A 25457-nucleotide genomic window follows, 5' to 3' on the forward strand; every position below is an offset into this window, starting at 1 on the left:
CAGTTGAGTTTCAATCTTCACACAAGATTTGTTTAATCCCTGTGTTTTGTCTTACAGGATGATGATTTTGTGAAGAGAAAAGAAAAGGCTATCAAGACAGTTGTTGACCTCTCAGTAAGTTTCCCTGCCTCTATTCTTCTGTAAAAGAACATAGGTTTTCACAGCCTCCAAATAGAGCTTTGATTTAAATCACGAAACTGCTCCCTGAGGTTTCTGTCTGCTGGGGTTGTCTAGGAGCTGACCTCTGGTGAGGGAAGCCCTCCCTGTCTCATGTGCCCCATATTTAAACACCACCTTTCACCAGTAGAATATGCTACAACCACTGTCCTGTATTTTCCTTAGTTCCAGTTTTAAGGGAGAAATTTTCCAATCCCAAAGCCCTTCCTCATTTGTACCAGTGACAGGTGTAACTTTGAATAGCTCCATTAAAAGCAGATAAGCAGATGATGAACTGACAGTAGTAAATTTGGGTCACTACCCCCATGGAGAGGCAGTGTAGAATCTGAGCTTTGCGTAGGACACTCTGGAGTGGCCTTTTGTCACCATACACAGTGTATCTTAAATGGGGGACTGTGTGCATGTACCCACTCCCCCAGTGCAAGGGGCAGAGGAGAGCTTTGGACTTTTTCAAAACACGCTGGGCCAGCGCCCAGCAGAACCCTGGTCAGCCCACCCCCACCTCACTTTCCAGCCTTCCTGCCTGAGCTGATGGGAATGAAGCCTCAATGCCTGGGTGTAAATTATCTTCCAAAAGTAATAGTAGTGTTATTTTGCATGATTTTTACTTTAAGAATAAGTGTGTGATCTCTGAAGGTGATAACTGAAATGAGTAACCGTCATTTGTTAATGAAAGACATGAAGTGCTTATTTAAAGCAAACAAAAAATGTCTTTCTCACTTTATAGTTGTAATTTGTATCTTTTCCACAATTCCATTTTGGAAATGGGAGGGGTAGAAAATTTTTAAGGTACTTACACTCTGAAATCAGATCCTGTTTTCAGATTTGGTGGCAGTATTCAATAAGAAGAAAAAGAGTGCTGTGACTGGTATGGCTTGGTTGGGCATCATCCTGTAAAGCTAAATGTCGCTGGTTGATTCCCAGTCGGGGCACATGCCTGGGTTGCAGGCCCTGACCCCATTTGCAGTGTGTGCGGGAGGCAACTGATGGATGTTTCTCTCACACATCTATGTTTCTCTCCTTCACTTTCTCCCTCCCTCCCCCTCTCGCTAAAAATAAATACAGTCATACCTCTGTACTTGGTGGCTTCAGAACTCATCAAACTCTGTACGAGTAGCATTTTGATGAGAAAAAAATGTTAGAGCACTTGCCACTTGCTCGGGACTCGTCTCACTCGCTAGAACTTGGATGAGTCACAGTGCAGCCCTGCAAGAGAAAATGATTCATTGTACGGTATCTGTCAGTTTCGGCACTCATCATGAGTTCTGAAACAAATTAATGACGAGTATCGAGGTACCACTATAAAAAAATCTTTTTAAGAAAAGAAAGAAGAAGAGCACACAATATGACAGCAAAGTAATTTTTTCCTGGTTATGAAATAGGTGTTCAGTTTAGAACTTCATTAAAGTTTTTTTTTTTAAAGTTGGTAGATACAGGGGAAGAAAATCAGCCTTAATCTCACAATACAGAAGCAGCCACTGTTGGTGTTTGGACATATATCTTTTATGTTTTTAATGTGTATTTTTATACTGAGTTAAAATTATAGTTAAACTATAATTTTGCAGTTTCTTTTTTCACTTACCAGTAGTCTTTAAGCTATTAAAAATTCTGCCAAACAGTATTTGTCATGACAAATAATAACCAGTTGGTTTTCCCTTGTTTTAAATATATGATACTTCATTTTTGGAAAGATAGAAGAACCGAGCATTACCTCTGATACAAGGAGCTGGGGAGCCAGGGGCAGTAGAAGGAGGGGAACACTCTTTGAATTTTGTACTAAGTTTGTGTATTACTTATTCAAACACAATACATGCAAGTAAATTTTTGTAATGCTTTATTGATTATCTTCACATGTAAATCTCACTATTTTGCAGAATAAAAGGCCACTGTATCTGTCAATCATCATAACAGTGAAAGAGGGCCTGGCATCTCTGTAACTATTAAATATTTCAGGCCTCTAGAGACATTATTTCTTTTTTTCATTTGTAATAGAATTTTTTAAAAAATCCCCTTCTTGATAATGTGACTGCGTAGAATTTAAGGAGATAATAGTAGTAACAAATACATAGTACCCAGATACTGTTCTAAGCATTAATGTATAACTCACAGCAACCCTGTGAAGTAGTATTTTTTTTTAACAGGTCAGAAAAATGAGGCACAGATAGGTCATATAAGTTGTCCAAGGTCACATTGGTGATGATGGCGCCAGGAAGTAAACCAATATGCTGTGAGTCTCTAGATAAAAAGATATTTTCGACAGATTAGAAAATAATATCAAGATAAAGGGAAATGCAAAAAAAAAAAAATTGCATAGTAGGCTGTATTGCTTAGCTTATTTCCTTTTTTTTTATGTGTGAACTTACTTTTCAGTTGGCTGTCAATACATTTTTGGCGGGAATAGCCAAGAATTTCTGTATATGGCAAGAGTCAGGCCCTCGATTTCATTTTCTTCTCTCCCTATCTGCTGGAAATACCCCTCACTTCCAGATTCTTAGGCTTCTTAGCTGAGCTCCATTGTCATTCACTTTTATCCCTGCCACCTACCACCTCTGCAAGGGCTTCCTTGCAGCCTTGAAATGAGTCTGAAAAACTCACAAGACACCCCAGGGCTGCAGTGCATGTCCCTAGCTGCTTCTTGTGAGTCCGTGTAAGAAATGGAGCAGCTTGCTGTTTGTTCGTTGTCACTCTTCCCAAGGAGAATCCTTCCCTCAGTAAAGGGAATGAATCTTTCTTAGATGATCAGGGGTTGTGGCTCTTTGGAAGTCTTCGGTTCTAAAGAGGGACTTTTCTTCTTCAATCTTTCTTCAGTTCTCCCTTCAGGTGCTTCATCAGTATTTCTTACCCCTTCCTTATTGATAAGCCTAAAACTCAAAATTTAAATTGTGAATGGTAAATTAAGGATTAAAATAGGTCTAATATACAGGTTCCTAGTTTCTAGACCCAGCCTTTTATATAAATTGCGTGCAGCAGCCATGTATCAATTGAGTGCCTTTTATGTGCTTGGCACCTAACTAGGCATTTTACAAGCATTGTCTTATTAACTCCTCAGCAACATTCAGTGAGTTGTATATTATTATTTGTATTTCCTAAATTAGGAAGTTGAAGCTCAGAAAGGCAAATACTTCCCTACATAGTTGGAGATCTAGGAAGAGGCAGCCAGATTTTGATTGTACACCTGACTCCTTCAATGCAACAAGTGTTGGTACTTCTCCAGTTTTCTTCATCTTTATATCTGCTCTCCAATTTCCCACATATCCTGGCACCAATTTTGTGGTACTGTTCTTGACTCTAAGACTCTGGGCTGTTATTCATCTGGGTCCCAGAGACTCAGACATATCCAACTGGTTGAGTACTCCCCTACGACCTCAGCAGTCATTTATGGGAGCATTTACAGTGACTAGTCCCCTTTGAAGACCCTTTATCCAGCTGGAGAATGTTTGACGAGTGGTGTAGTCATATTTTCTTTTTTCATGAATTAACATGTACCACTGTGCTTCCATCAACAAGCTTTTATTTATTCTTCCTTAGAAATAACCTCTTTTTAAAAAATAAATTATAAACATTTTAATATTTTCCAAAAACAGGTAACTTATTCTTGTTTTTGGCCAACCTTATAGGACTGTTTCAGCCTTTTACATCCATTTTTTTTTTTGGTGTATTATTTTTTGTTTTTAAAAGGCTTATTTTTCTTTTATGCTAGTACTACTAATAAAAATTAGGAAATGGAGAAAAAGTACAAAGACTAAATGACCCATGATACCACCAGCCAGGGATAATCACTGATGTTCCAATAAGGAAATATAGAGTTATGAATATCATTATAGAGAATTAGAAAGTGCAAAAAAAGACAAACGACATTATACTGTATATCTGTTTTGGTGCAGGCTTGTTTTGTTCAACAATATAAGCTAGGCTATCTTTCCATGCCAATAAATATACTTCCCTAGCATTTTTAGTGTCTGTAGATTATTCATTGTGTGGTACTAATTTAATTAGCTTAGTTTTGAGGCTAAATTTTTTCTTTTAAATTATTTTCTTAGGTTACATTCCATGAAGTGGAATTGGGTCAAAGTTTATGTCTAGGCTGTTAGTACCTTTTACCAGATTGCCAGGCAGAAAGGCTGTCAGGAACTGTAACTTGAGCTTGTCACATTGAGTTGCTGTCCCTCTTTTGACCTCAGTTTTCTTCCTCTTGGGGATTAGTCCCAGTACTTCTGCTTTCTTCTTTGAAATATATTACTTTCTTGACTTCTCCATATCACCTTATCACACAGTAGCTAGCTGCTTTATATTATAGAAGGCCTACTTGAAGGGAGGTGGTAATTTCAGAGGATATAAGAAAATGAAACTATTGCCACCCAGGGCAGACCTCTCCTTACCACCTTCCACTTCCATGTTTCGGTCACTCATTTGTCTCAGTACAGTAAGCAGTTGCACAGCTTACTTCCTCCTTTTCTGAGCTGGCAGCCGTTCATGTGCCTCAAGTATCTGTCCTGTGCAGCGAGATCTTCATTCTTAACCTTGAGTGAAGAGTACCTATTAATTTTGCCCAAAGCCCCAAAATATATTCATTTACTGTTTATCGAGCATTTTTGGTAATGCCTAGAATTTTATATGAGAATAGAAGGGACGGGGAAAAAGACTTCTTAGCAGTTCCAGCCTAGTTGAAAGGAAATACTTTGCTGAACTTAATAGATCACCTAAGAGACCCTGTTGTTTAAAATTACTCCTCCGGTATGTTCTTCCATACACCACAAAAGTTTAAATGTTGAAACATAAGTAAAATATTAGTACATTTTATTAGTAGTATACACATTTGTATATAAAAGTATGTATCTAAGCCCTTACTATGTGTCAGATTCTGTTAAATAATTATTCCTTACAACAGCTCTGCTTATACCTATTTTACAGATGGAAAGGCACAGAGGTGAAATAACTTGACCCAAATCAGACAGGTAGCGATGGGTTAAGGTCTAAAAAACCCTGTCTGACTCCATGTCTTCACTTAGACTGATTTGAGGACACACTGCGAGCTAGACAGCCTTGTAGGAGCTGAGGTGAAAGAGTAACACTCCAGCTGGCAGGAATTCAACAAATTAGGAGCTCGTCAAGGAAAAAGATATGGCCATCAGGTGGCAGGAGCACACTCAAGTATTGAATACCTGCCATGTACCTAGCATTCAATAAATGATAGCCATTACTAGTGCTACTCCTATTAAGGGCAAAGATAAGCTGATGTTGCATACCTTTTTAAGAGCACAATCATGTCAAGCATGGAGTATTTTTTTTTAATCTCAAACTTTAAATTAATGATGGAATCATGTTACCAAGTCAGTATCTTGATAGGATTAAAAGAACATGAAGAATGAGGTCTCCTTCAAGACCTATTAATCCACTTCTCATTTCACAAATAAGGAAACAAGCCTGATGATGAAACCGCTTTTCCCAAGGTCCTCCAGCTCATTAGTGGCAGAAACAGACTAGACATTGTTCCTGACTCCTGTTGCTTTAAAGGGTCACTCAGCAATAGTTCTTTTTGGTTAGCCTAGGAACTGACTTTTAGGTCCTTATTAGGTCCAAATCATTGTAATGATTTTTGTGGCAGCCTCAGATTGTATAGTGAGTCTCATGAGAGGGCTTAGCTGAAACGGCTCATGGGTAACTAGAATGTCCATCAGAACCAAGTTAGTATAATGGTAAAACCTTGGGGCCAGCAGCCAGAGTACCTAGGGCCAGGCTTAATATTTTTCAAACAATCCTGAACAAATTATTTAATTTTTGCTTCTTACAAAGTAAAGAGGAGATAATATCATTTGCCTTGCCTCTCTCTCAAGGTATTTATAAATTGCAAAATGCGAGATGTTTATGAGGTGCTTTAAAATATAAGGAATAAATACATAAAGGCCAACATTGTCATTGTTTGGCAGAATGAAAGGTCCTTACGCTATTGGTTTCAGTGTGCTATTGTTTTGGAGTCAATCCTTTTTTTAGAAAAATCCAGTTTCCTGTGTGGGGTCATTAACTTTATCAGTGGTAACTATAGAAGATAGTTAAGCTCAATTATATAGTACTGCTATAATTATAGACCTATAATAGTAGAGTTCAGTGGAAAGCATACACAGTAACTGACATCATATGGATTAATTATATTTTTCACTTCCCCGTATCTGTTTTATGTTATTTATAGCTTTCTATTCATGTAGACACCAGCAGCAAACTAAGGAATATTTGTGGTAGCAAGCTATAAGAACAACCCTCTTCTTAGACCCTGTCCCATTCCTTTTGCACAAAATATAAACTTAACCAGAATTATCAAGGGGGGAACAATTCTAATTGGAATAAAAATGCCACTATCTAGAGAAAACTGATAGTAATGCCTGTCCTAGTGATATCCAGGTAAAGGTGAAATATGGTGAACTCTGGCAATGGAGAGGAAAAGTTCCTGGGAAATACAAGTAGAATACCTTGCTTGCATAGACAACTGTCTACTTGAGCAAATTTACTAAGGTATTATTTGACTGCCAGCTTGGCAGTCAAGAACATTTATTTGGGATAAAATGACAACCCACGTCACCTGGAGGTGAAAACCTAAATATATTAATTGAGCACCTACTATGTGCCATATACTTGTTTAGGAGGGGTGTGTATGTATTTCAAATCAGGCTAAGGATAGACTTAAATTGATGGTGTTGAGATTCTTAATTTCCCATTCAGAAAAAAAAATAGCTAGATATAGATTCACTATATCAAAGAAAAAAATCTGAATGAATGAAAAGGCTAAATATAAACTGTAAAAGTAACAACAGACAAGAACTTTTTTTCACAATCCCTGGAATAGGAAGTAAGCTATAAAGTGATTGATAAGTTTAACTGCATAAAATATTAAAATGATATAGGACAAAAAAAAATTACAATAAAGTTGACAAGCAGTAGATTGGGTGGAAATATTTTCTACTTGTGTAAAAGTCAGAGGAGCGGAGTCACTGAAAGCAGCCACCCTGAGTGCCCACTGTCGTGATGGGGGAATACACATTCCCCTGTTTGCATTCAGCAACCAGTTCAGGAGGAGAGCCTTCTCACACTCAGTATCTCCTCTGTCTCATCTACTTTTAGGATGCTTATAAGCCCCGTCGGAAATACAAACGCCAACAGGGAGCAGAGGAGCTGCTCGATGAAGAATCTCGAGTCCATGCTACACTTTTGGAATATGGCAGGTATGAATGGGATCCAGTCTAAAGTGTCTATTTTATAGAGCAGTTGGAAAGAAAAACTATTTTGAATTTCTTTATTGGGATTCACTCAGTTAGCTTTTTACCTGGTTGAGTTTACTATTTTGGACCCAAGATTTCCAGCATCTGAAACTTTCCTCTGGTATTGAATTACCCAAGTTTCTGGGGGTAGTTTCCCTGATGGTGGTAGAGGCCTGATCTTTGAAACTTCTCTCTAGAAATGTGTGTAACTGTGTGCCTTGGTTCTGTTCTCCTTAGGGGCTGGGAGTTTGGGGCATTTGTGAAGGCTGGGGGTGGTCTGCTCTTCCTGTCTCTGCCATTTGATAAAATCTCCAGGTAAACGGGAGAGTTTTCAAGAATTTTACTTTAAGTGTTAGAATAATAGTTTTGGTTTCCTGTGAACAATTGTCCTAACTAGGAAGAGAAGAATTTAGAAGTAGTTTTGTCACTTCTTAAAAAACCTCTAGTTTTTAAAAAACAATTCTTATTTAAGTCCTCAGTTTTTACTTAAAACAACACATAGTACTTATTCTCACTGAAGGTTTTGCTTGACACTGGATATTAACCTTCATTTATGTTCTGCATTTTCTACTTAGTGTAACTGATTCCTTGATGTGAGTATGTCTCCTTGTGCTTCTTTCCTTTATACTGGGAGCAGTTGCTTGTGTGCTGCTCTGCCTTATAACTCAACCCTTGTTGGGTGGCTGGAACTAACAGCACTGCCACTAACATCTCCCTGAGTGATCTGTTGGCTTCCTCCTCTAGGAATAAGAGGAGAGAACCAGAAGGATACTAGCCTTAACTGGCTGAAGTATTCCATCTTTCAAATGGAATTACTATTGCTACTTTGTGTGTGTGTTTTTGAGAGGGTTGTGTGAGGTCAGGTCCTTCCTAAGAATGAAAACAAGTGTGTTTCATTCAAAGGATGTTGTTGGTCCTGGTCCTAAGTCAAATGTGATGGCAGCCTACACAGCTCACTAGTTGCTGCTGTGAATTGAACTCAGAATTCTAAGTCAGGCATCATCAGACCAACTATGTAATTTGCATCACCCAGTATAAAATGAAAATGCAGGGTCCCTTGTTAAGAATTATTAAAATGGTTAATTATTAAGAATTTCAGGACAGCAAAGCCACCAGATATGGAGCACTTCTCAGTGTGAGCCCTTTGCGACTGAACAGGTTGCATGCCCTGGACACTGTGATGGGGTCTTCTCAGCTAAGCCCCAGCTGTAATTGAGCAGGTGAACCTGTACTCTGGGAGAGCCAGTGCTGGAGAGAAAACCTATTTGTGTTGACTTGTTCCAGAACCAGAGTATTAGGGGATGTTGTGGCTTTTGTTTGCTTGTATTGTTATTACTTCCAGTTTTTCCATTATCGTGGAAACTCCAACGTTCCTGGGGCTGAAAAGAAGTCAGAAATTCAGTAAATTGTCCACTTCATGGAGACCATGCTACAAATTTCAATATTTTGTTTTGAAATTCTCAGTTTCACATTGGATCTTTTGCATGTGTCATAGATGATAGTTGTTGTCACCATGTGAAGTCTGGGTAAATTCTGGACATTCCTGCCGATCCTCAGGAATGATTGTGGCGGGGGCAGGCATTTTGATGCCAGAATCTGGCTTGAGTTTCTTTAGAGAAAGGAGAAAAGGCTCAGGTTTTGATTTTAGACTTAAACAGAATTGCAACTCTGTAATATTTTAATTTTATTATGGCCCCAATCAACTTTTTAGGAGCTAACCTAAACACCTAACCACAAAATAAAACTCCTACTGTGGGGAAATGCATTTTTTTATGCAGTATAATTGACTTGCAAGTGGAATTTTGAAGCACAACCACTAGAACACTGGAGTTAGCCTATTCCACACTATTTGAGGCTTAATTTTGAGTTGCCTTGAAGTCTTTCTGTACTTAGGAAATGAAATATGACATGTCTCTCCCAACCTGTGTCCCATATAAGGCCTATGTATATTCATAGAAGGTATTTAGTAAATGCTTGTTGAATGAACAAAGAACAGAGTTTACAGTCCTTAGTATTTAGTGCTTTCTTTTGCTCCTGTTTTGTTCAGATTCCAGATATCTTGATGTATCTTAATTTGCCTTGGGGCAACTATTCTTGAAGGCTACTTTGTTTTCTAGAACTATGATGTCCAATAAGGTAGCCACTAGCCACATATGGCTATTGAGCACTTGAAATGTAACCAATATGGCTTAGAACAGAATTTTAATTTTAAGTAAGTTATATTTAAAATTTAAAACTCATGCTTGACTTAGTTATTAGAATATTTCCTTATTGTTGGAATAACTTGAGTGTATGAATCTACTAATTAAAGTTTTTATATGTGGCTCTCGTTATATTTGTTTTGGACTACATTGTTCTTAGATGTACATCCTTGATGTTAAAGACCAGGAACTAGGTCTAGGTAAGCAGACCGGAGTTCTGTTGATACTGACCGTGTAGGACATCAGCAAAGGTGGTGAGTCAGAGCTAACCAAAGGAAAGATAGGAACAAGTTGACCATATTGTACTGCAAATCAGGCTGACTCTTGAGAGGAAAAGGTAGGGCTGATTATGCAAGAGGAAAAAGAGGTTGTAGGATAGAGCAGCATACCTCAGGATGATAAATGAGAACTGAATGCTTTTGTAGTAGAAATAAATTGAAAATCCCTGTGCTCTTCAGGAGGAATGATGGGCCATAAAGGAATGTTCTTTTCTTGGTGAAGCTTAAACAACATTGGAAGAGGAAGAGTAGTGCACACCATGAGGCAGGCATTACTAGGCAATTGAAGACAAGCTCTTTGTTATGGAAACATCACCATCATGTCACATGGAGAAGGAAGCCTTCAGAAAAATCCATTGGACTCTTCATTCAGCAAACATTTATTAAGTACCAACTATGTGCCAGGCACTGTACTAGGTTCTGGGGATACAAAAGTGAATGAAGCTGTACATGAATATTCATAACAGCACTATTCACAGTTGCCAAACAAAACAACCCAGATTTCCACCAGCTGATGAATGGATAAACAAAATGTTATCCATAATAGGATTTTATTTACTTGTGTAAAGGAATTAAGTACTGATTTGTGCTACAATATAGATGAACCTTGGAAACAAGCGAAATGAAAGAAGCTAGGCATAAAAGGCTACATACTGTATGATTCCATTTATATGAAATGTCTAGAATAGGCAAATCCATAGAGACAGAAGTAGATCATTGGTTGCCAGGGGATGGAGAAAGACAGAAATGGTACTAACTGCTAATAGGTATGGATTTCTTTTGGAGGCAGTGAAACTATTCTGGAATTAGGTAGTGGTAAGAGTTGCACAAAAATAGTGACTACACTAAAAATCACTGAAATATATATACTTTAAAATGGTGAATTTTATGTTATGTGAATTATATTTCAATCTTAAAAATGTAAAAAGTGAATGAAGCAGATACCTTCCTTTCCAGGCAGATTCCACATAACACAATTATATACTCCTGTGTGAGTGCACTGGTGGTATAAACATGAAAACCCACAGCCAGGAGCCTGGCCTAGTTTTGGATGGTTGGAAGTCTTCAGAAGTCTTCCCAGATCCTCCCTTTTTAAGGACACAGTAGTGTAATTCTCCTTGGGAATTAAATTTCTCAGATTTAGTAGTGTGCTGCTTTATTTGGAAAATCCATTAAATTCCAGAGACTTAGGTAAGTGCTGTCTGCCTGAGGATATGTCGATTGCCCTTAGGGTCTACACAGACTGAAGCCTGGAAAACAAAAAAATATTCAAGGTACAAAGACACTTCTAAGAGCAAAAACTTGGTAAGATCCTCAACTGGTCAAGATTCCCTAATTGAGAACACAAAACCCTCCTGCTAGTTTCAGCAGAATGATTGATTGCAGGGGTCCACAGGAAGGCTTAGAACATGGAATCTAGGCTGAGCCAGGGTCTTTTCCCAAGCAGCACACTGAACTGGGCCTTCAGATATACTGCTGTTCTCCAGAATTGGGAAGTTGATACTGCAGCTGCTGACAGAAAGACCACTCCAATTCTGCCAAAATCAGGAAGCCACTGTAACAGCTACTGGCCCCAAAACCAGGTTATACTTCTGCTGCAGTCCACACTGCACAATGAATCCTTTATGACCAGTCAAAACTCCAACAAATGAAGCCAGTTGGTAGAATCTAGCATTCAGAATCCTCCATGCCAGGGAGTATGGAAAATAAGAGTTTTTTGTTTTCCAGCCTCTCCACTAGGAAGATGCAATAGATATTGGCTTAGCCAATTCACAGGCTCTGCCATCAGTCTTTTACAGAATGTGGTAGATATTCCAACTTTAACCTCGGTCGCTGTACTTTGCTATAAAAGATGCTATCAATTTCTGAATATTGATTCTGTATCCTGATACTTTGCGAAAATCACGTAGTAGGTCGAGTAGTTTTTTGGTGGGCTATAGGGTTTTCTATGTACACGATCATGTTGTCTGCAAATAATGAAAATTTTATTTCCTCCTTACCAATTTGGGTGCCTTTTATTTCTTTTTCTCTTTGATCACTGTGGCTAAAACTTCCAGTATTTTGTTGAATAAGACTGGTGAAAGCAGACAGCCTTGTCTTGTTCCTGGTCTTAAGGGAAAAGCTTTTAACTTTTTTGTCCATTGAGTATGATATTGGTAGTAGGTTTTTTGGATATGGCCTTTATTATCTTGAAGTATGCTCACACTATTCCTACTTTGCTGAGTTGTCTTCATCATAAATGGGTTTGTACTTTATCAAATGCATTTTCAGCATCTATTTACATGATCATGTGATTTTTCTTTCATTTTGTTTATGTTGTGTATTACATTTATTGATTTGCAAATATTATACCATCCTCGCATCACTGGAATGAGTGCCACTTGATGATAGTGTATGATCCTTTTAATGTATTGCTGGATCCAGTTTGCCAATATTTTGTTGAGGATTTTAGCGTCTATATTCACTAGTGATATTGGCCTGTAGTTTTCTTTTTTGTTGTGTCTTCACCTGGTTTTGGAATTAAGATAATACTGGCCTCATAGAAAGAGTTTGGGAGTCTTCCCTCTTCTTGGATTTTTTGGAGTACTGTAGTTTGAGACGGATGGGAGTTAGTTCTTCTTTGAATGTTTGGTAAAAATTTGCCTGTGAAGCCATCTGGTCTGGGGCTTTCATGTGCCAGCAGTTTTTTTATTACTGCTTTCATTTCACTAAGTTATTATCAGTCTCTTCAGGCTTCCTGCTTCTTCTCAATTTCACTTTTGGAAGATTATATGTTTCTAGAAGTTGTCCATTTCACCCATGTTGTCCAGTTTCTTGTCATATAGTTGTTCATAGTAATTTTTTACAATCCTTTGTATTTCTGTGGTATCAGTTGTGATTTCTCCTTTTTTGTTTCTGATTTTATTTATTTAGGTCCTCTCTTTTTTTCTTGATGAGTCTGGGTAAAGGCTTGTCAATTTTGTTTATCTTTTCAAATAACCAGTTCCTAGATTAATTTATCCTTTGAATTGCTTTTTGTTTTTTGTTTTTTTTTTTAGTCTCTGTCATTTAATTCTGCTCTGATCTTGATTACTTCTTTCTACTCACTCTGGGATCTTTTTGTTGTTGTTCCTCTAGTGCTTTTAGATGTAGGAGTAAGTTGTTTGAGATTGTTTTACCTTCTTTAGGTAGGCCTGTACATATTGCTATGAATTTCCCTCTCAGTACGGCCTTCACTGTGTCCCATAGGTTTTGGGTTGTTGATTATTCATCTTCATATGTTTCTAGGTACTTTTTGATTTCCTCCTTGATCTCATTGTTAACCCATTCATTATTTAATAGCATGTTATTCATTCTCCATGAATTTGAATGTTTTTGAGTTTTTTTCCTTGTTATTGGTTTCCAATTTCAAGCATTTGTGATCTGAGAAGATGCTTCATATAATTTTAACTTTCTTGAATTTGTTTAGGCTTGTTTTGTGTCCTACCATGTGGTCTATCTTTGAAATTGATCCATGTGCATTTTATTTTAGTTTTCAAAGATTTTACGTATTTAATTTTAGAGCGAGGGGAAGGGAGGGAGAAAGAGTGGGAGAAAAACATCAATGTGTGGTTGCCTCTCACACACCCCCAACTGGGGGCCTGGCCCACAACCCAGTCATGTGCCCTGACTGGGAATCAAACTGATAACCTTTTGGTTCTCAGGCCAGCACTCAGTCTCCTGAACCATACCAGCCAGGGCCATGTGCGTTTTAAAGGAAATGTATATTTTGATTATTTGGGGTGAAATGCTCTGTAAATATCAATTAAGTCCATTTGATCTAGAGTGTCATTCTATGCCACAATATCCTTGTTGATATTTTGTTTGAACGATCTATCCATTGTTGACAGTGAGGTGTTAAAATTCCCTGCAATGACTGTATTGCTATTTATCTCCTTGAACTCTTCCCAAGATTTTCCTTATATATTTGGGTGCTCCTATATTGGGTACATATGTGTTTACCAGGGTTATATCTTTTTGATGGATTGTTCCCTTACTTTTTATGAAATGTCTTTCTTTGTCTCTTTTTATGGCCTTTGTTTTGAAGTCTGTTCTGTTTGATGTAAGTATCGCTATCCCAGCTTTTTTATCATGTCCATTTGCTTGAAATATTTTTTCCATTCCTTCACTTTCAGTCTATGTAGATCTTTTGTTCTGAGGTTGGTCTCTTGTAGACAATGTGTATACAGATTGTGTTTTTTGTAATCTATATGTCTTTTGATTGGAGCATTTAATCCATTTACATTTAAGGTTATTATTGATAGGTACTTATTTATTTCTGTTTTTTTTCCTTTGTGTCTTTGTCCCCCCATCCCCTTTTTTTCTTCATCTTCTTAAAGTAGTCTTTTTAGCATTTCTTGCAATGATGGTTTGATGGAGATGTACCCTTCTAGCCTTTTTTGATGGGGGGGTGTCTGGGAAGCTCCTCATTTCACCTTCCATTTTAAATGAGAATCTGGGTAGAGTAGTCTTGGTTGCAGGACTTTGCTTTTCATTACTTGGACTATTTCATGTCTTTCCCTTTTGGCTTGTAGTGTTTCTATTGAGAAATCAGCTGATAACCTTATCAGAGCTCCCTTGTCTATAACTAGCTGTTCCTCCCTTGCTGCCATTAAATTCTGTCTTTGTGTTTAAATTTTGCCATTTTATTACAATGTGTCTTGCAGTGGGCCTCTTTGGGTTCATCTTGATTGGGGCCCTCTGTGCTTCCTGAGCTTGCATGTCTTTTCCCCTCACCAAGTTAAGGATGTTTTCTGTCATTATTTTTTCAAACAGGTTTTCTATCCATTGCTCCTTTTCTGCTCCTTCTGGAATCCCTATAGTGCAAATATTGTTACATTTTATGTTTTCCTCCAGCTCCTTTAAACTATCTTTGTTCTTTTTGAGTCTTTTTTTCATTTTGTTGCTCTGACTGGGTATTTTTTTCTACCTTGTCTTCCAGCTTGTTTATTCGATCATCTGCTCCATGTAACCTGCTTTTAATTCCTCCTGTTGTACACTTTACTTCAGATATGGTGTTCTTCATTTCCTCCTGGTTATCATACATAGTTTCTATGTCCCTTTTCATGGTGATGTAGTTCCTTGTAGTTCTCATTGACTTCCTTTAGCATCCCTATAACCATTACTTTGAACTCCTATGTCTGATAATTTGCTTGCCTCAATTTCATTTAGCTCTTTTTCTGGGGATTCCTCCTTTCCTTTCAATTGGTGGTTGTTTCTTTGTCTCCGCTTTGTATGTAACTTTTTTGTTTGTTTCTACATATTATGTCGATCTGCTTTGATTCCCTCTCTTCGTGGGGTGGCCTTCTGTGGTAGGAGTCCTGTGAGACTCAGTGATGCAGACTTCTTGATCTCCTGAGATAGATACTTCAGGGATGCCCTTTATGCAGTTTATGTGGGCTCGTTTGTTGTAATTGGGTTTTGGTTGTTGTTGGCTCATTCATTGAAGGTTTCTCCCCTCTGGCTGGCTGACTGAGCATCACAACCCCTACAACTTCTTCTATGTTCTTGTACAGGTGCTGCCAGAACAAAACAAAACAGCCCATCAATCACAACCCGCACCAGCAAAAATACCCTCCAACCACTACCCCAACATCAACAACAAATGAGCTCAGATTTATAAAGATGGAAAGAAAATAAGAATATTATACAAAAGGAGAAAAGAATATGAGGTGACTAATGGAAAGAAAAATGATTTTGAGAGAGTGGGGGGGGGGATAATAAATGTAAGAATTAGAAACCAGGCTAAAAAAGGGAGAAAATAAAATTTAAAATGAAAGTAAGACAGGGCAGGAGGAAGGCAAAATGGAGGCAGGGAACAGTGAAAAATGATTTAAAGTTAAAAAAAAATAGTGAACAACTAGGGATAAAATTAAAGAAATGCAGCAACAACCCCAATATCAATGACAACTGAGGAAATATTAATAAAGGTGCAATGACAATAAGGATATTATAAGTAAGGGAAAAAGAATGTGAGATGACTAATGGAAAGAAAAATTGTTTTGAGAGCGTGGAGGGAAGAGTAATAGTAAGCATAAGGAATAGAAACAAGGTGTAGAAAGGGAAAAAATAAAATTTAAAACAATAATAAGAAAGAGAAAGATGAAGGCAAAGTGGAGTAAGAGAAGGGGAGAGTAAAATATGAGATTGGAATGAGAACTAAAAAATAATAAAATAAGATATACATATGTATAAAATAAAATACAAAGTAGTGAAATAATAAGAACAAAATTGAAGACAAAAAATGTTAAAAACCTGTGCAGGACAAAAATAGCGCAAATATTGGAAAAGAAAGAACAAGGTAGAATTCATCTCAGCAGAGTCTAGTGTTTGTTGGCCTACTGTGTTCTCCTTCAGGATCTGTCCCTGATGTCAGCTTGTGTCCCAGTCTGACTTTAGGTAGCCTTTTCGAGGCTACACGTGATCTACAGTCTGTGGCTGTTTCCTTCAGGCTTGGCTGGTCCTCTCTCTTCTGCCCTACTGGCTTTTTATCAGCAGAAGGCCCAGGAGTGGTTCATCTAACGTCCTACAGCATGTCTGACAGTACTACTTGTACCACCTCCACCTACCTCCAGAGGGGGTTTCTGGTACCACCAGGAGGGTGGGATCCCTGGATCACCCCCCAGGAGCTGCTGTTCAGTCTTAATGGAGGATGGTGGGTGTGTGTTCCCCCCACCCCCAGCACCACATGTCTTGGTCTGTCCCAAATTATTTTCAGTAAGGTATAGTTTCTGATGAATTAGCTGTCTGTTTCATGTGAGGGGCCAATCTGTAAAAGGATCAGCTCTTTCCTGCTTTGTGTTGTTGGCAGGTCTGTGTGAGAGCCGAGGCTGGGCGGGGCCCTGAATACCTCTCTCTGCCCCAAATCTCTCTGCTCTGCTGTTTTCAGTGGAATAGGGCCTGAGAAGGAACCAACATAATGTCTGATAAAAGTTCATAAAGGGCTCCTTTAGAGATTCTCTTTTCCCTGCGGATATGCACCCAGGAGTGGGTTCTTGAGTCTAGTCTTACTATTCTGTGGAGTTTGCATACCTACAGGTGGGGGATGGGCATGTTTTCCCCTTCCCAGAGAGTTGTACTCTGGTTTGAGTGGCCCTACCTAGCTGCAAAGAGATACAGGCACTCAGCTCCTGCCTGTCCAGTTCCCAGCTCACTGCTCTTGCAGGGTGCTCAGATCCAAACCCTCTGTTCTGTGTGTAGTCCCTCACTTGCCAGTTGTTCTGGGTAGGGCCCCACAATCCTTTTGCCATGCAGCCTTCCACTCTTCTTGGCCAGCTGAGTTTAGCAGACATGAACTTCACTTTGAATCTGGCCTCTTTGCTGGCAGGGTAGCTGAGGGTGTGCATGAGTCCCCTGCTCAGCCATGCCTCCCAGTCTCCTCTTTTTAAAAAAGTTCCTATGTGACACCCACACTGCAGCTCTGAGCCACTGCCTGGTTCTCCATGTCCTCCACTTCCCCAAAAGGCAAAAAGTCTTTCTCAGTCAGGTCTGGCCGAAGCCTGCTGGTGCCTCAGACAGTCTTAGGAGCTAGAATTTCTCTCTTGAACTCTCTCAGTTGATGCTGCAACTATAGATGCGCTGCTTGCTATGTGTGTGCAGCCTGAAACTCCCAGACTCCGTGTATCCTCCCAAGTCTCTTCCTATTAGGGGTAGGGGTTCCCTGTGTGGGACCGGGCCCTCATGCTCCAGGAGAGGTGGGAGCTACTAAGCTGCGTTTTTCTGTCCTCTCTCCTCTGCTGCAGGCACCTTACACAGGGTACCTCCCCTTCAACTTATAAAATCTCTTACCAGATGGTGCAAAGCCTCCTTTGCACTACTTCAAAAATTCATTCAGCTAAGATTTCATTGATTATTAGGTAACTTGTTGGAAGATCAGCTGAAAATCTGTGCTAGGGGCATGAGCAAGTGGGCTCTCCTTCCACGTACTCAGCTGCCATCTTCTCCTCTCTGCACTTTGAGTCTTTAGATTTATGCCTAATAGATGGGCATGTTGTGCCCAGCAGTAATTTTGTGGTTCTCCAATTATATGACAATCTGTTGCATGGTCAGGTGGTACTTTTGGCTTCTTGATTTCTGTGTTTTCTTTCACTTGTTCTAGTATATTTATTCAACATACCTTGGAAATAGCAAATGTAAAAGTAGCATGAGTGCCCTCCAGTAGAAGGATGCAGACATGCAAATAGGTAGCAGGACATGATTGCCATCTAGGAAGTGGAGGAACATGTATTGATGTAAGGATGAATCATCCAGGGCTTTGGAGCTGAGGTGCGAGGAGTGAACAGGAAAGTAGAAAGAGAGAAGACAGCACAGTGTGTGCAAAGCTCTCTGTTCAGGCAGTGGATGCACCAGAGCATGTAAGGTGAGCTGCAGGAGGAGGTGAAATAAATGGTTGTTAGTCAGGGCCATAGAAGGGAAGCCCTAAGGAGAGTGCCCAGGAGGTACTGTTTTGTCCTGAGGGAAGAGGTCTGCTGTTGATTGGTGCAGATCAGGCCAGTGGGAAGTTGGATAAGAATGGGGAAGAAGAGTTGCAGTAGACTGAGACTGGAGGCTGGAGACCAGGTCAGAGGCCAGCACATGATACATTAAGTGAGGCCTGGCGTGAGTGAGAGCAGAGCTGGAGCACTTACTTTGTTTTTCTTAAATGGTTGATTTAAAGGTAAGTGAGGTTGGGTATTTTTCATCATGCTTTTTGTTTTAGGTTGAATGGTTTTTGCATTGCTGTACTTGCTTTAAAAAAATAGATATTAATTAGAACCAGGAAATAAACTAATTTAAACTAAAATACATTTCATTTGTGAATTTCTTTGAAATTAAAGTTGGGTGATGTGAACACCTTATTGGTAGAATGCTTTAGTTATGCTTCAGAATAAAAAAATGGACTGGACTAGAGTTGTGAAAGTCAATATTAGAGAGCATGTTTAGCTTGAGCAAACACGTTCACATTTGTCTATACGGATATTTTAAGGCTCTTAGCTTAAACTGTGGACCTGAAATGCAGTTCCTTCAAAGAACAATGATTGCGCTTTAAAAGAATGTTGCATTCTGCCCTATCTGAGAGTTGCCACTTAAGTATTTATATGGCAAATAGGGACACTGGCCCTTTATTCAAAAACAGTGAAATATGTTTGCGGTATAGATACTTAAAGTGTTTTTTCCAGTCATCAAATAGCCTAGATTCGCTTTTCATATAAAAACCCAACTAAAATGCATTTGACTACCTTTATGTGATTTTTGAATAGTAATTGAACTCCCCTTTTTTGTGGCCTGCAGGAAATATGGATTTAGCCACCAGAGCAAAATAGAGAAGGTAAGCAAAACATATATAATGGGAGAGACTATTTGAGAGATGGAAGTGACCCTCTCTTTTTGTCTCTGTCTGACACTGACAGGCTGCCCAGCAGGGGTGAGAAGGTAGGGCTGCTGCCAACCAGGCTGTGGTCCTTGGGCCACCCAGGACTGCAAAGATGTGCCTCCCCAGGCTGGGGAAGCTGGAGCAGCAGCCTCATCTGGGGCTGGAAGTGATTGGTGATTGAAAGCCATGGCCCCTGGGTCAATCCTGTGGGCTCTTAATAATTCTAAAAGTGTGAAGGCAAAGTCCACTGCCAAGACCCTGAACATTTCTCATCAAGTGAGAGAGACTGTAGACAGGTGCAAAGAGGATGCTGGCTGTGAAATAGGACACGATCATAAATTATAGGCCTGCTCCTGTATTAAGATAGCTAGTGTGGAAAAAATCAGGTAAGTCAAGATGGGTTTTTCTGACTTCACAAATTAGTCTCAAAGATTTTTCTTCATTTATGTATTTATTAATGATCCTCATGCCAGAAGCAGGGCATGCATACAAATCTTACAGTGCCAGAACTTTACTGTGTTCCAGGACCTTTGTTCAGAGCTCCACGAGTATTTTTTCACTTACTCATCTAAGCAATTCTACAAGAAAGATACTTATTCCTGTGTTTCAGGTTAGAAAGCTGAAGCCCAGAGAGGCTCAGTGATTTGACCAAGACCACACAGCTTCATAAGTGCCATAATAAGAGTCTGAATCCAGGTCTGTGTGACATCAAAGCCTGTGATCTTAACCACTGCCTTTAAAATAATAAAGTACTAACTAAAGTAGTCAACGACCTCTTGAACAGTAGTCCTGCAGTGTGAAGTCTATTAATAATCTTTTTTTTCTCATTCCTCACCTGACCCCCAGAGTTTCTTGAATGGGACACCACTCCTCCTATTGTTCTCCTGCCACCCTTCCCTCTATTTAGGTTCTGTATCCTTCAATTTTTCTTTCAGGAGGCCATCCCTGGCCCCAGCCTCCCTCTGCTTCGTGTGGTACTTGTTGTCTTGGTCACTGGAGGGCCCTGGCACGATTAAGGCATGTGTTCTACAGCCGGACTGGCTGGTTTCTAATCCTAACTTCATCCCTTCTCTGCGTGACTTTGGATAGTATGCTTAACCATTGTGCCTTAGTTCCTAGCATCTATAAAGTGGGGACAATAATTGTACTACCTTGCAACATCGTTGTGAAGATTAAAATAAGGACACAGAATGATCCAATACATAGTCGTTGGCAGCCGTCCGTCTCGAGAGACGATGGTGTAGCTTCTTAAGAGTCTATCTGCACCGCCGAGAATGGCTGTGCAGTCCGACTCGGGAGTGACACGGTATCTCTCTCCTCCCGTGTTGAATCGACATCTTGCGATGAAGCTACAGAGCCTGGGCAGGGTGATATGGAGGGTCTGCTGTTGCCCATGCAGCAGACCCCCCCTCTCTTCGCAGCTGAAGGATCCAAGGGAAAGACGGAGTCAATACAGCTTGGCTTCAGGTGCGCCGCAGGAGTTGCCGGTGTTGACTACAATGTCAAACCGCCTTAGGGACTCCGGCTCCAGATTTTCTGTCGGGGTTTACTCCCTTAGCCTTTCCCCTGAAGAGGTATGCCGCAAGGCAGCGGAGGTTTTTTGGAATCAGAGTTTTCCTTCTCTGATGTGCCCTGACAATACATAGTAAGCTTCTAATTACTTCATTAGTATGAGTCATGTACTGAGCATATCTTTTTTTGGTTTTCTTGTTTTTCATTTTTTCCACTTTTGTGTTTTCACTCAACTAAACAACCATTTCCTCGAAAACAAGGTATTTTTTGGATTTCAGTATGTCAGTGTGGCATCTGGCATACATTTGATGCATACATTTAATTTGATATGTAATTTAAGTCTGAAAAGAATGTTTATGTGTATGGCTATATCCTGAAATAAGGCAGGTTGATTATGATTGGAAAAATCATGAAATGCCCCTGAAAGAGTATTCCCATTGGGCATGCCTTGTCATTCTTATGTCAGGTGGTACATTTGAACTGGAAGTCTTGTTCCCTATAGATATACCCAGCAGTTGGGAGCTAGGGTGTTCCCCAGGGTCAGTTGTAGACTTGTTATAGAAAAGCATTCCAGAATCGGGATGGTCTGAGAAGGGTATTTGAGACCAGTCCTCCCTTTTAACCCTGAGAGATCCTAATATCCAGAGAAGGTAAGCCTGAGGTCACCCAGCTGATTGATGGCAGCGATGGAATTAACACCAAGAGCTAAAGACTTCCAGCCCATGTTTGAGGAATAGTAGTTAATTCAGATATCTTGAGTATAGTGTGGTACATTTAGAGCCTGAGACTGGATACAGAATATGGAGCTTGATCACCATATCAAGCAGTTTAGATTTTTATCCTTTAGGATAAAATTTTCAAATTTTATTGACATCAAGTTTCACAAAGCAGTACTTAACCCTGGACTACCTGCAAAGCACTCCGATATGTTATGTTCTTTTTTATTATTTTTATTTAATCTGTTCAGATGCTCATCATAACTAAATTATTTTCATGTCCCACTAATAGGTTTCAACTGGCAGTTTGGAAAAAACATTCCTTTAGGCATTGATCTGTTCTTGAAGGCATTAAAGTAGGGGAAAGACCCTATCAAAATGTAAAGATAAGTCTGGCAAATGTGAACGACTTCATAGGGATTTAATCAGCAAGCAGTCTAGTAATGGAGAGAGACATTGGCCAGGGTCTGAAGCTCAACCTGCTTGCTCTGCAGTTGGAATGGAAGCTCAGGTCTCTGAAGTCTCCGTTCTTTCTCAGGGACTGGTTTAGCTCTCCAGATCTGTGTGTTTTCTTTCACAGACTCCTACCTCTTTGTAATAATTGTCCTTTCTCTACTGAGTCTCCAGCTCCAGTGCTCAGCCAATTTTGCATCTTCCCTTCCAGGCTGAGGACAAGAAAACGGCACTTCCCACAGGGCTCTCGGCTGCAGAAAAAGCTGATGCTCATGAGGAAGATGAGCTTCGAGCTGCTGAAGAGGTGTGTGGCCCGTGTAGGTCCCCTGAAAGTTTCTGTTTAAATCATTTGGGGAGAAATTTCACTTTCACCCTCAGCTTTCCAGAATGGCCAAGTGCTTCCCACAGCCAGCTGCTGTTAGTTGACCTTTCACACCCTCCAGTTTCCTATTATCACTTCTCACGAGACTGACCATAAAATGAGATAAAGTAAAGCAACGACCTCTTTAGACATACTGTGGAAGTCTTACGTGGTTGGATCCACTGACTGCTACTTCTCTGTATTCCTCTCTTAGCAGCGTATTCAGTCACTGATGACCAAGATGACTGCCATGGCAAATGAAGAGGTGAGGTGGGAGTTGTGGGGGACGGTGTGGCGTGGAGATGGGGACTTGGAACCAACCCGCTTAGCCTGTCTTTTCAGCACTCAGTGTTTCCTGTTTCCTAGGGCTCTTTCTTTGGGGAAGCTTTGTATAGTGTTGCCATCCATGGGAACCTCTAGGAGGAAGGCTTGAGGGACCCCTGTGAAGGCCGGATGTCCCTGCTGGGACAGCACCTATGGGCCTTGGCAGGAAAGCCATGGTTCAGTTCTGCTTCTTCATGACCATGAGTTGCACCGCATGCCAAAGGAACCGTAATTTTCTGTTTCCTTCCTATGTGGAAAATAGAATATCTAATTTAGAGTTGGTCTTCTCAGAAGTCAAGGCATCTCCAGAATGTTTAAACAAGAACTTTGAAAGGATCATTTCTTTGGGATGCAGGAAAGGCCTGTGGTAGAGATATTTTAGGAGTTCTGTGATTCCTTTTCTTCTCCCATTTGTACTTCTTTTTTCCCTGGGTCCTAAGCCCTCAAAGTTCCCTACAGGATCTGTGTAATCACGTTTAGGAAGAGAGACCTTGGGATGGAGTATAAAGAATGAAGAATGATTTTCCAGAGGTACCTAAGGTCTTAAGATAATCTGGCATAGTTAGCCGAGTGTCTCAGGAGGTGGAGAGGTGGCTTCACATTTGTCCCGAAGCTTGTTTTCTCCCTTCCTTGTTAGCGAATACATAAACAAAAGCCAAATCATTTTCTCCCCTGGGAATATTATGTATTTTGTTATAGTACTCAGTGTTAGGTTTTCTGATTCTGTGAAAGACGAGGTATGGCCTTGAGAACACACCCTACCTGTGATTGCAGAGCCGTCTCACCGCAAGCTCCGTGGGCCAGATCGTGGGACTCTGCTCCGCTGAGATCAAGCAGATTGTGTCTGAGTATGCAGAGAAGGTATGTAGGGGCTCAGCTGGAGTCATTGCCTCGGGTAATGCCCCAAGGATTGTCCTTTTTCTTTACATCCTCCTCCAGCAGTGATGGAGACAGGTTGTAATTTATCAGCTACGTTTGTCAAAAAACACACATGTCTCACAGAGCCATCAGCATTAGCCCATTAATTAAATTAATTTTCTTTGTAGTGCCTATTTTTCTATAAATATAAAGAGAAAACCTGTCTCTCAAAGCAATTATAGCATCTGATAAATCGATGCCTGAGGTACAGCACATGCATTTTTCCTTCTCTACTAGGCTTCTTATGACTTGGGCTCAGTTTGGTGATTGGGCTGAGGAATGAAGCCTTGCCACTTAGGAGATAAACCCCATAACTCAGCCAAGCTCAAGGCAAAATTTTTTGTTCCACTTTATTAAAAGAGTATAGAATGAGAATGAACACAAGCCTGAAAGTCATATTTCAGTGTTAGATTTTTTTTCATGCTGCGAATAGGCAGCAGGACCTTGAATATCTCAGGGAGACAGTGATTAATCATTTTGCACATAACTGATTCTGGTCTGGCTGAGGTGTAGTATCAGTAAAATCAGATTTACAAGGCATTGTTTCACATCCTTTCTTCCCTGCCATACTCATTCTGTCCCCCTGAAACGTTCATGTCTTTTGAAGCATCCAGATTTGCTTTCCCTATCTCAGAAGCCTTGACAAAAAATTAGCTCTGCTTTACCCCCTGTGCAATATTCTTCTGAAGTGATTACACAGATGATATAATTGAGGGAGGGATATCACAGCAGGTGGTCATCTCCCACTTTAAAAACTCAGAGACTTAAAGATGTAGTTGTATACTTTTAGGATAACCTAAATCCTTTTCTGAGCAAACCTCAGATGACACTTTGACCACTGTCACCTTTCCTATGTTATAAATTGAAATAGAGGACACTTTGGATTGTAAGAAAGTTGGATTGGAAAACCCATGTTAAGAAGCATTGACTTGTTGGGGAGGTAACAGAACCTTTCCCTCCACACAATTGAAACCAGCTTACTCACTATCTCGTTCAGAAAGCCAGAAAAGAGTGAAATTAGTAGTTTTATAGAGGTCTCTTTCCAAAGACATATATAATTTAACTTCTCAGAGAAAATTGGAGGTCAAGAGTTTATTGCTGGATTTTTTTTATTTGCATGAAGTAGATCATATAGCATTAAAGATGATGATCTTTAAAATTAAATTGCTTTTAGTCCTAATTCCATATCACATTTATTTCACATTTACATATTGTCTTCCAGTGTTTGTTTCTGATACCAGAGTTGTAACCTAGTTACAGTCATCATTTATATCTAAAAGGTAGAACAGTGTAGTCAAAGGTAGAACCGTCTCCTCTGCTCCCAGCTATGTGATGATGGCTAATTTGTTTAACCTCTACTTTCCCTAGTACCTTCATCTACAAAATGGGAATAATATTACTTTCCTGGCAGGGTGTTGTGAAGATTAAATGAAATGTGACCAAACTGCCTAAAACAGTGCTGGTACATTATAGCTATTCAACTAATGGATAGCCTTTATTTGCATTTTTATAGTCTGCATTTTCTTGTCACATCAAACCCTAAATATTTTGTGTTTTAGCCTTCATGATTATGTGAATACTGTAAGAAACAAGGAAATAGTGACTCCCAAACCAGCAGAAAGTTATTAGTAACAAAGGGCAAATGTAATTAAAGGATCCTAAGGGCAAATGTAATTAGAGGATCTCTGAGAAGGGCATTGACAGCATTAGCATATTTACAAATCACAATAGGGGCATTTAGATGATCGTATCAGATTGTAACTCAGGAGTAACCAGTAATGGAGAAACAGGGAAGAAGGAAAGGGGTGGGGGAGCTAATCAATTTCACTTTAGGGTGGCAATTTCACTTTAGGGTGGGGCACTTTACTATAAAACCAGCTTTCTTTGTCTACTTTGC

The 25457-nt window shown here is 39.7% G+C and overlaps 1 protein-coding gene across 3 annotated transcripts in view; it reads left to right on the forward strand.

The window, feature by feature from the left end:
* Positions 1–25457, forward strand: part of CCDC93 (CCC complex scaffolding subunit CCDC93) — a 104157-nt gene that overhangs the window by 23786 nt on the left and 54914 nt on the right. For 2 of the 3 annotated variants that reach the window (XM_090279390.1, XM_090279387.1), the window contains exons 6-12: positions 58–114; positions 7291–7391; positions 8003–8020; positions 19195–19231; positions 22169–22261; positions 22533–22583; positions 23417–23503. In XM_090279390.1, the coding sequence (XP_090135516.1) occupies positions 58–114; positions 7291–7391; positions 8003–8020; positions 19195–19231; positions 22169–22261; positions 22533–22583; positions 23417–23503 (444 nt within the window). The remainder of the gene's footprint in view (positions 1–57; positions 115–7290; positions 7392–8002; positions 8021–19194; positions 19232–22168; positions 22262–22532; positions 22584–23416; positions 23504–25457) is intronic. The other variant, XM_090279393.1, reaches the window with a different exon arrangement.

This window comes from Furipterus horrens, unplaced genomic scaffold, assembly GCF_987537825.1.
Source record: "Furipterus horrens unplaced genomic scaffold, mFurHor1.1.pri manual_scaffold_1, whole genome shotgun sequence".
NCBI classification, from domain to species: Eukaryota; Metazoa; Chordata; class Mammalia; order Chiroptera; family Furipteridae; genus Furipterus; species Furipterus horrens.